The sequence below is a fragment of the Furipterus horrens genome, unplaced genomic scaffold (genome assembly GCF_987537825.1).
Source record: "Furipterus horrens unplaced genomic scaffold, mFurHor1.1.pri manual_scaffold_3, whole genome shotgun sequence".
NCBI lineage: Eukaryota > Metazoa > Chordata > Mammalia > Chiroptera > Furipteridae > Furipterus > Furipterus horrens.
The window spans coordinates 104,979,365-104,990,633 of record NW_028327173.1 but is presented as its reverse complement, the minus strand read 5'-3'; the positions used below and the strand labels follow the sequence as shown (position 1 = coordinate 104,990,633).

At 52.1% G+C, this 11,269-nt stretch overlaps 1 protein-coding gene across 2 annotated transcripts in view; it reads left to right on the top strand.

Moving 5' to 3' along the window:
- SNX33 (sorting nexin 33) overlaps positions 1-11,269 on the top strand; it is a 34,547-nt gene that overhangs the window by 3,464 nt on the left and 19,814 nt on the right. The window contains exon 2 of one of the 2 annotated variants that reach the window (XM_090269968.1): positions 5,323-10,231. The exons of the other annotated variant lie outside the window; for it this stretch is intronic. Within the exon in view, the coding sequence (XP_090126094.1) occupies positions 5,323-5,576 (254 nt within the window). The 3' untranslated portion in view covers positions 5,577-10,231. Of the gene's footprint in view, positions 1-5,322; positions 10,232-11,269 lie in introns of those variants that run through there. 2 annotated transcript variants of the gene reach the window in all.

Sequence of the window (11,269 nt, the reverse complement as noted above, 5' to 3'; positions counted from 1 at the left end):
ACCTGGGCTGGGCTGGGGAGGAGCCAGGGGTCCAGGAGCACATGGCCCATCTAACTCCCATTTCCTGAGCAGTGAGTGGGCTGACCTGACCTAGCGGGCAACTTGAGTTCTAGGATGTCAGAAGAAGGTGTGGTTCTCCCTGGGGCTGCTTGGTAACTCAGGAAGACAGTCTGTAGGCGTGGGGCTGGCTCCTGGGCCCCTAGGCCCTGAGGTCAGGCCTGGCTTGGTTGGGAGTTTTCCTCTGGGTGAGGCCAGGAGTCAGGTCTCTGGATTATGTCGGGGTCAGTAAAGGCCACCCCCTACCTCAATATCCAGGAGAGTCTGGTGCAAACCAGCCCTGCTCTCCCTTACCAGGGGGTTGACTTCTGGATCTCCAAGCTTACTTTCTCCCTTCACTTTCTCTTTTCTCCTTTTCTGCCCTCTTCTCTCATCTCCCCATTCCTCTCCTCCTCCTTTCCTCTTCTTTCAGCTTCAGGAGATAAGAGGCCTGAGTTCTAGTCTTGGCTCTTCCCCATGGAAAGTGCCTTCCTATCTCTGGGGCCTTAGTTTCCTATCTATTAAACAAGGGAGGGTGGATTAAGTGAGCTCTTAGGCCTTCATGGTGGGGGAGGGACACTTATGCAGAGGGTCTGGTTGAGGACGGAATGATGCCTGAGATCTAGCTTTGAGCTCTGGGCAGGGATAGGGCAGGGGAGGTGGCCTGGCTGGTTGGGGCCCACTGGGGCAGGTGTCTCCCTGGTTCAGAGTGGAGCCACGCCCACTGCTGACTTAGGGCCAGGGAAAGCTGGTTCAACCAGTTCCTTGGGTGGCCTGGTGTTTCTGTGTGGGCAATTGGAGGGGAAAGCAGGGGGCAGTGATTAAACCTCTGCCCTGCCCTCATAAGGTGCCTGGGGACCTTCCCCAGGGCAGAGTTGGGGGCAGGAAGGCAGCCCCATACCCAGGGTTCTCAGGCTTGCACCAAAATAGAAGGGCATGAAGCTAGACTGGCCTTTCTGGCCCTTGCGCAGGGAGACAGAGCTGAGAGAGGCCATTTCTGATTTTCCACTTTAGGTGTTTTCTCAGAGGGGCCAACAGTCCTCTGGTGTGATGTATTCAAGCCTAGGCAGAGGCCAGCCCAATGCCCCTCACCTCCCTAATAAGCAAGGACCCTTTGGGCTTATTCTTTCTCCTTCTGGACTCTGCACTGCCATTCCTAGGCCTATGTTCTGGTGCCTTAGGGAGGGTGCTTGGAATCTGGCTGAGACAGAATTGGGCAGGTTTGGGGGCCTATAACCTGCTGGAAGGAGGAGGGGTCCCATGCTGGCTCTGTACTAGAGCCTTTTCTCAGAGGAAGGAGCAGGAAAATTGGGTGCTCAGGATTCTGTCTAGCTTGTCTGAACATCTGAAATATGGTGAGTGTGTGGGAGAGGCCATGGAAGAAAGGAAGTGTGAGGCCTAGATGGGATCAGGAGACTAGGATTTGGACAAACATTGTCTCTGAGGTGACCTTGAGAGAATTTTCTCCCTTCAGTGTTTTGTTTTTAGGTTTTTAATATATAATTTAAAAAAAGATTTTATTTACTTTTATAGAGAGGGGAAGGGAGGGAGAAAGAGAGGGAGAGAAATGTCAATGTGCGAGAGATACATGGATCATTTGCCTCTTGCTCACGCCCACCCAGGGACCTGGCCTGCAACCCAGGCATGTGCCCTGACTGGGAATCAAACCAGTGACCTTTCAATTTGCAGGACAGTGCTCATTCCACTAAGCTGCACCAGTGAGGGCTCCTCTCAGTGTTTACCTTAGTAAAATGGGACATGAAGTCTGGTTGATGCTGAGATGAGGCTCACTAGCCTCTCTGCCCACTCGCCCAGCCTGTGGACTTCAGTCGAAATCAGGGCAGTCTTAAAGGTGTAAGGGGGTCCTAATAATAGTTACCTTGGGACAATGAGGGGAAATAATGACTGTCCAGGGTTGCCACCTGAGAGCCATAGCTCTGTCCTAAGACTCATCACACCCAAGCCAGGGAGGTCGATGTGGTCCCTTACATTTTACTGATGAGGCACAGTTAGGTGGGATGTTGAGCAGAGCAGAAATTGAAGCACAGGTGTGTCTGATGCACAGCCCTGTGTCCACTGTGTCCGACAGATCAGGGAAGGAGCTCCCCAGGGATGGCTGCCTGGGGTAGATGAGCTAAGAGGGGAAGGAGAAGGGAGGGAGGCTTAGATGCTCCAGAGCTAACTTAGCTAGAATCCTTGGTGGGCTAGAGGCAGGCCCAGAACCATAGAACATGCACGGAGGGGCCAAGGAGCTCCTAGATTGGCCAAGGCAAAGTAGCCCTTGAAGGCAGGCACCTGTCTCTGGGTCCTCTGTTCTGGGCTATCATCTAACCCACCCTCTACCACCCATCCTAGGCTTCCATACAAACAAAGAGAATCATCACCGTGAGAGGCTTCCATAAACAAAGAGAATCACCCATCATGAGCTACCACCAGCTGGTCTTGCTGTGACTGAAAAGTAGTTTGCACACAACGACACGTAGCATCTTGAACTCTTTGGTCAGGTGCTGTCTTAAGTACTTTATATATATTAATTCAGTCAAATTTCAGTTACACTAGAGGGTAGGTACTCTTATCCATTTTACAGATGTGGAAACTAAAGCATTATCCTGCTGTAAGCAGTTGTCAGTAGCATCATATCTAGTCCTACCTGATCCCCGTGATGTGGGGAGACCTGTAGACCAGGCAAGAGGATTGGCTTGCTAGAGGTGACACAGTGAGGACCAGGACTTAGGACTCCTGCCCCTAATCTAGAGCAGATGGTAACAATCTCGAAGAAGTGGGGACAAGACTGATTAAGGTGCGAGCTTAGGGACTATGCCTGGGACCCTAGAGCTCTGAAGCTCCAACTTTCCTTCCCCTATTCCTGGGATCCAGCCTATAGGACAGCTGTGAGAGCAGGAGGCTCCTCTGGGTCCTCAGCTCTCAGGTTGAGTCCAAAGTAGAATGTAGGGTGGATACTGGACAGACCTGAGCCCTGACTCCCAGCCAGTTTCTGGAGCATGTTCATGTTAGCTGGTCTAGGTCCCAGATCTGAGTCATAGGGTGGAGAGGTGACAGAGAACAGGGTGGGGCCTCCCCCTCTCTCTTACCTCCTGTATCCTTGCCTGTCTGCCTGTCTTTGGATACCTAGCAATTACAGTAAATTCATTTATATTATTTGGGCCTCAATCTCCTCATCAACCAAAGGGGCCTTCCCTTCCTCCAAGGCCATGGGCAAGAAGTGCCCTCTCAAGTACAAGTCCACTCTCACTGTACCTTCACTCTCTCAGGCAGGTGGAATCCAGGCTGGATAGTGTTTCCTCTTCTAGTAGGTTCCTTTTGCTGAAGCTTAACTTTAGTTTCTTTGTCCTGTTGTTTCCTACCTTCCTTCTTATAATCCTTCTTTATTCCTTGGGACTTTCTCAAATCCCTGAGGCCATTGTCTGGGGGCCCCACACAAATGCCTGGGTGACCTGGTATGGGCTCCCTGCAGTAGAAGTAGTGTCTACTCCCGGCTATGGAGAGGTACCTCTGGGCCAGACACCTCCTATGTGAGGGGCAGGAAGGAGGTGGAGCCCCTAGGCAAGTCCCTTCCCTTACGGCTTCAGTTTCCTCTGTACAGAAGTGGCATGGGGGAGGGGGAGGGCAGCTGGCCTCTAGGGCCTCTCCTGCTCTGAAGTCTCGTATTGATCTTCATCACAGTCCTTGGAGCGATACTGCTTCTGCTGCTCAGGTCTGGGCAGTGGGATGTAACAGAACTGAGTGGGCTGGGAGCTGGTGACTACAGAGTTCTTCTGAGTGCTGTAAGCAGCCTTGGAGACTGTCCAAACTTGAGTCTGTCTCCTCAAAATGCCAGTATTAACCAATTAGCCATGCACTCGTTTACTAATATGGGAGCTGCCAGTTCTAAAGGCTTCCAGAGTTATTTCCAGAATATAGAGCCCTGGGCCTAGCATATAGTAAATGCATCTTGAATGCAGTGAATAATTTGAGGGTAAAAGAATACATTTTGAAGATCCTTGAGAAGCATCCTTAAAGAAGAAATGAGAAGCATGGATAATGAGTATGTTATTTTTGTGCAGTAGATCATTTTGAAGTACTAGGGAGTATGCTGCCCACCATGCCAACCCTTCCCATCTCCTTATTCTTTGCACAGTGGATTCCCTATAGCCCCCCAGGGAGCGAGTGCCAGGCACTGGCAAACTGTCTCCTCTTCTTAGCAACTGTCCCCACTGGCTTCAATGCAGAATTAGTCAACTACCAGTTAATTTAGAACTGGAATCTATTCACCAATTGCTTGTTGATCCATTCAGATTCTTCCAAATTGGGTCACCTGCCCAGCTTTATCTGCTGTCCTCCATCTGTCACCTGGTTAATACAGTGGCCTCCTCTAGTCCTCTGGGAGCTAGAGTGAGGAGGGGCCAGGGCCTGTCTGTGGGGAAGACACAAAGGAAAACTCCAGGTGGCCTTTGAGGCTCTGTTTTAGAATCTACAGTGTGATGGGGTGGGGAGCACTGAGGGACGCTTCTGGTATACTTGATGGGAGGCATTGAATTTTGCATAGGGATCCAGGGTGCAGAGAGATGAAGTTAGGAAAGAGCAGGGTGAATCTGATGAACATGGGGTTGGTGTGGAATGGGTGCAGGGTCCAGCTCCCAGAGGGCCTCACAAATGGGTGTGGACCTTGATATGCAGAAAGAGGGAAGCCAGGGGAGGCTTGTAGCTATGGGTGTCCAGCTTGGTTGCTCCTCAGGTGCTATGGAGAACCTCTCAGAGGTTGGGACTGAGGTGGGGAGGCCCTTGGGAGCCTGTTTTAGTCATCCAGTGAGGAACAGGTTGAATCAGCTCAGTGGATACATATCTGGATCTGCTGTGGGCTAGGCTTTGTTCTGGGTGCTAGAGACATTGAGCTCACAACCCAGAGGGAGGCTGTCAGAAAAACCACAGGGTGATAAGAGCTGTGGGAGCATCAGGAGGCACCTAATGCAGTGGGGGTGCAGGGGAAGAGTTCTGGAGGTAATGTTTGAGCTGAATTAGGACATCCTTGTCCAGGAAATCAGTGTAACTAGCAGAGCTGTGGCTGCTTGGGCATGGGCTGCTGGTGGTGCCACAGTTTTGGGTAAGAATTGGGGACATCCTGGTGGAGATACCAGTGGCTGGACTAGGGGTCTGGAGCCTAGGAGCAAGGCCTGAGTGGAGCTGATAAGGGTACTGTCTGCCCTTGAGGGGACTCAGAGGGTTTAGGGAACAAATTGGGGAGACCAGAGCCCTAATCTCCCTTGTCCTCCGCTCTGCCTGTGCCAGGCGCCTTTGCCAAGGTAAAGGAGAGCCAACGCATGAGTGACGAGGGCCGCATGGTGCAGGACGAAGCAGATGGCATTCGCAGGCGCTGCCGTGTGGTGGGCTTCGCCCTGCAAGCTGAGATGAACCACTTCCACCAGCGCCGTGAGCTCGACTTCAAGCACATGATGCAGAGCTACCTGCGCCAGCAGATCCTTTTCTACCAGCGTGTAGGCCAGCAGCTGGAGAAGACGCTGCGCATGTACGACAACCTCTGACCTCAAGTACCTGGCCCCATCCTACCTTCAGCCTGGTCACTGCAGTATACTCTGGTTTCCAGATCTCCTGCACCAGCAGCAGCTGGAGGCAGGCTCTGGGAGAGTCATGGTTACCCCTGGGGAAGTCCCTTACCACTTAGAGGTTGGGGCACAGCAGGGGTGCGAATGGGGCCAGGAACCCTCCAGGCTGAGGCCTGGGCTGCTGGTCAGTCACTTGAGGCCAGGCCAGTGTCTTAGCCAACACTAGAACCTTCAGAGCTTGTGCTCCTGGCCACCATCCACTCGTCCACCCAGCAGACACTGAAGCCTGCTGTGGTCCTGGGTCAGAGGCTGGAGACTTGCCCTCAGGGTGTCCTCAGTCGAGGTAGGAATCAGACAGAAACAGATGGGGTCAGTGCAGAATGACCCATGGTAAATAAGGGGTTCCTGGAAGCTCACAGAGGGGACCACTCATTTTACCCATCAGGGAAGACTCCATGGGTCAAGTGACATTCAAGTAATGTCTTGAAGAATGACAAGGACCTGCCCAATAATAAATGAGGACAGTAAATGGGAGGACATTCAGAAGAAAAGAACAGCGTGGGCAAAGATGTAGAGGCATGAAAATACCCTTCCTCTCTCCCTTACCTTTCCCAGGCAAGTTTGTTTCTCTGCCTTTTTGGGGAGGGATCTTCCTTGCTCCCTTGTCATCCTTGTCGCTGCCCCACTCCCTGTGGGAGGGGCTGCAGGCCAATCCTCCTGACCTTCGTTCACCTGCTAAGCCTCCATTGCCCTTGCTTAGGGACCATGCAGCATCTTTTTTCTGGGCTCCAGGACCCTGCTGTTACCTTCCTGGAGGGGACACCCAAAAGGTACCAAATATTTGAGTTCACCAGCAGTAGCTCCCCGCACTCCAGCAGGCTCACATGCCGGGCTGCCAGGGTCCTTGACCCTATGAATCCTGAAATCCTTCCTGGTGCGTAGTGGGAAACCCAAGGGAAAAAGATATGCTGGCCTGCCTACCACCCCAGGGACCCTTGGCCCACCCATCCATGGCCAGCCTCACTGCAATGCCCACCTGGGACCTGGCCAGTTGTGCCGTCTCCCACCCATGATTACATCCTCAAAGGGGCTACCCCTACCCCCCCGACCAGGGCGTCCAGGAGTTCTTGGCCATTCCTGGCTGCTGCTGCTTGAATGTTTTATCTTTTTTTCTTGATAAACCTTTTACAATTAAGATAACAAAAACATGACTTTTTAATTTAGATCCCAGAGGGGATGAGGGTGGGGGAAGAATAGTATCTTAATTGTTCCTGAGGCACAAAATTTACTTCAGAATCTCAACAGTTGGTGGGAGGTGCTTTCTGGGGATCTAGAGGTGGCTACGGACCCCAGCTTGATGCACACTCTTCCCAGACTTCACTCCCATCTCAACAGCGGTGGAGTTCTGCCAGGGGTTTGGCTCTGTTGCTCTGATCTTGGGCTAAGGGTCGCATGAGGAAGGGATGGGAGGCTGTGTCCCAGGACAGTCTAACTGGTGGGATTCCTCTCCACAGGGAGACCCCAGTCCAGGGGACGGGGGTGGAGCTCAGAAACCCTGTCCTTTCCCAGGGCAGTCCTGGGTATCAGCCATGTGGTAGCTTCCATGTTGGAAACTGAGGAGGACTCTGTAACCCTGCCCTTGCAAGTGCCCCAGGCAACATGAACAGGAATCTTCACACACAGGAAAGAGCAGTGTGGTGAAACCAGGGTGCTCCTTCAGGTCAGTGGGGACTTGGTGGAGGAAGGAGTGCTGGGGTCCAGGCATCAGGGGAGGCTTTGGCCAGGCCAGGTGCCCAGGAACTCTGGGTAGTGAGATAAGAAAAGGGATGGCAGGTGCAAGGGGAAGAGGGTAGCAAGGGCTCCCCATTCAGGGCCAAACGTCCTCCTCAGAGGAACTTCTGGAATGGGCCCTTGACCCTGGGTCAAAATTAGGTCAGATTTGGGACTTTCTGTGGAATTTTCCCTTTTTCTGTCTTCCCTCCTTCCCTCATTTCCACCTCTGAAGACCTTCCCTACCTTAATCTTTTCTTAGCTTTGGCCTTCAGGTCTCTTTTGCAGAGGGCAATCAGATCACAGCAAGGAGGGGCTGCAGGTGGGGGTTCCTGCTCAAGGCCAGCCTGGGTGGGATGGGAATGCTCTTCTTAAGCCCACAGTGCCTGGAAAGTCCCTGTTCATGCTTCCTGCCCTGGACCTCCCTCTTGCATCCCTTCTTTGAGAGGGAGTCATCTCCCATATCATCCATCCTCAGGGTGAGGGAGTTGGACTTAGGAGAAGAACCAGAATGTGAAGTTTTGGGATGTGCCAGGCCCATCCAGGCATCCTGAGGTCTCTAGGCTGAGATATCGTGTGTGTGGTGGGGACTGAGAATGTCACAGTCCCTCTCTCTCTTCTTTTCTACCTGCATGTGAATTGGGGTGTTGGGGGGATTTGAGATCAGTTGGGGCTGGCCGAAGCCCCTTTCAGCAGGGTACTGGGGGAATGGTGTGGGCAGTATTGTTGGTGACATGACTTGCTGGCTGGCCTCAGTTAACATGCCAGGCACATGTTCCAGATTGAGCTGGGCCCAGCTGCCTCTAGTCCCCTCTCTCATTTTGCTCTGAGAGGGGTGGGAAACAAGGTTTCTCTTTCTGCCCTGGGCAGTTACCAGGACCTGAGGGTTTGGGACTCCTGACACCCAGTCTTGGCCCAACCTGGAGAAGGTGTCTGTTTTGTGGCCATATGTGGGGGGTGCAGGTGGTTCTCTGATCCTGCATCCTGTTGCCTCCTGGCCACAGGAGGGCTGTGAACCACCGTGCCACGTCTGGAACAGAGCCAGGCTTGGGGAGGGCAGGTCCCAGGCCCATGTCACCATGGCCCCTCCATTCTGTTGCACAGGCACACGGTCATCCACACATCCACATGGTCCCAGACACTTCGGCCCAACCCAAAGCAGACACAGCCACACACAGCCACACAATTCCTCCACAGACACATAAGTCACACCTGGCGATATGCACACATGTGTGTGGTCATGTGATCTCACAGTTGCACCCCTGGCCAGAGTACCACACACTGTCAGACATTCATAGCCATGTCCACACATATCATCTATTCAGTGTCAGTCTCAGCTATGTCATCTCTCACAGCCATATCACAGTCTCATGCACACAGTCATACCATCATACAGTGATACATACTGCCACAAAGTCACACATGCACATAGCAGAGGTGTCATACATGTGTAGCTATACCTGAACTTCACCTGCACCACCTTCTGGGGAAGCCAGCTGGGATCATACATCACCGGACACCAAGTTCAGTTCTTCATTCGCACACAAGGAACTTGAGGTCTAGTGTGCCAGGGGATGGGGTATGCTTCAGGCCAGTGTTCAGCTCCCTGTAAGTTCTGTGGCCTGGCCTTGCCCAGCTCTCTCCACCCTCCCACTGGCCACGGCCAGTATGTAGGTTCAGGCTGACTCTGAAGGCCCATGGCTGAAGCCACCAAACAAATCTCCAAGCATCTCCCATTTATTGAACCAGAGCTGAGGCTGCTGTGTCCATAAGAGCAGAAGCCAGGGTGCAGTGGACTGAACCCAGGCCTTGGGCTGGAGGAATATTCCTGTACCATCTCCCCAAGAAAGCAAGGACTGGGCCTGCCCTGCCGGCCTACCTGCTGACTCAGATCTCTAAGAGCCAAGCCAGCTCAGCTCCCTGCTAAACCTTCTTCCCCACCAGTTTGGCTCTGGTACCTCTCTCACTGGCTAGGGCAGAAAGAGACAACGAGCCCTGGCAACAAGATCATGGGGAACAATAAAAATTCAGCTCCCCGACTTAGCTCAGAAAGGCCAATTAGGAAATGCTTCTTCGGGGTTCAACAAAGCTTAACACAGACCTTTTTATCTTGGGTTTTGTTTTGTTCGTCAAAGCCCAATGCAGTCCATTCTGTTTAACAAGCGGTGTCTCACAGAACTGTGGCCTCCTTGTTCCTTATAGCAGCCTTGCTAGGTAGACATCATTGTTTCATATCATGGCCAAGAGACCAAGACTTGGCCAGAAGGAGGATAGGACCTGTCTAGACTCACACATTGAGGCCTCTTACCTCAAATCCAACTCTGGCTTCATTCCTTAAATTAACTCATTTAGGTTTGAAGAAAGAGTAGGTAGCAGATTTCCACTTCAGAGGTGGGAAAGAATGGGAAGGCTGATGAACCCAACTGCTGAGATGTGAAGGGGCTCGAGGGTAGGTGGGCCCTGCCAAGCCCCAGAGATGAAGAGGCTGATGGCGGCATTGCATGGAGCGGACTCGTGCTCCATTACAGATGAACGTATTGGGGCATCACTTCATTTTTCTGTAACTAACCTGAGTTCCTTTCTTGCTTTTTCATTGACCTACATGTTAGAAGATTAATCTCAAATCAGTATGGGGACCGCTTCTTTCCTGAGGGATGCATCTACATTTTGGGGGTGGCACATTTGAAGAACATAGGCAGGCCCCTGACACTTTGAATTTTAGAGGCCGAGCCCCACGCCCTGTCACACAGGACATTTGCTGGCATTCCACATTAAAAGTCAATATATACTTATTTGAGTTGGGTTCATTACTACTCGACAATGACTTGTCTTATAGATATTTAATTAAACTTTATTAATTTTGATTTTGTCTTTTTTTTTCTTTTGCCTTTTCTCTGGTAAGCTTTCCCCACCTGCTGCCTTCCCACCCTTCTGCTCCTTTGATTCCCATCCTGAGGCCTCTGGGGCTGGCCCTTTCTCTGTTTTGGCACTCAGGGCCCCTTCAGTCATCCCTGTACCTTATGGACCTCAGGGGGTGGCAGTATCCCTTCTGTGGGCTTGTGGCCATCAATCCAAAGCTCCCACCTCATGCTCAAGCACAAGGAGCTCTGGGGGCTGCTTATAGACACTGTGCAGCCCTCCGTTAATCCCAGTGCAGGCAGCACCGCGATGGACACTGAGGCCCAGTATTTCATAACCAGCCTGGTGCAAGGGACCAGGAAATGAGACCCAGTGAGGCAGGTGCTAGAGCAGCCAAGGCTGGTGTGAGACAGTATCCAGGCCTTGGCCACCTGTGCTGGGAGGGAAATAGCTGATGCCTTTAGAAGGAGGCTGGCTAGAACCTGGAGGCATCTGGAGACTCTTCTGGGCTGACCCAAAGCCCCTTGCTGCTAGTATGAGGCTCCACTAGACAGCAGTTATGCACTCCAGACAGCAACAAGCTCCCAGGCTTCTTTTCCTCCTCTATCCAGAGGCAGGACCTGAGTGGCCGAGTCCCAAGTGCAAGTCCTACCCTCTAGGTACTTGTTTTAGGGATATTTCTTTCTTTTTTTTTTTTTTTTAAAGATTTTATTTATTTTTAGAGGCGAGGAAGGGAGGGAGAGAGGGAGAGAAACATTGATGTGTGAGAGATACATCAACTGGTTGCCTTTGGCATGTCCCCAGCTGGGGACCTGGCCTGCAACCCAGACACGTGCCCTGACTGGGAATCGATCAAGCTATCTTTAAGTTCTCAGGCCGGCATTCAATCCACTGAGCCACACCAGCCAGGGCTAGGGATATTTCTTAACTGCTCCATGCTTCCATGAGTCCATTTAGAACAGGAGAGTCAGATAGCTTTTAGGGAGTCAGCTGGACAGTGCCTGTACATGAGTGCTCAGTGAGGAGCCTCAGGTATTGCTAGC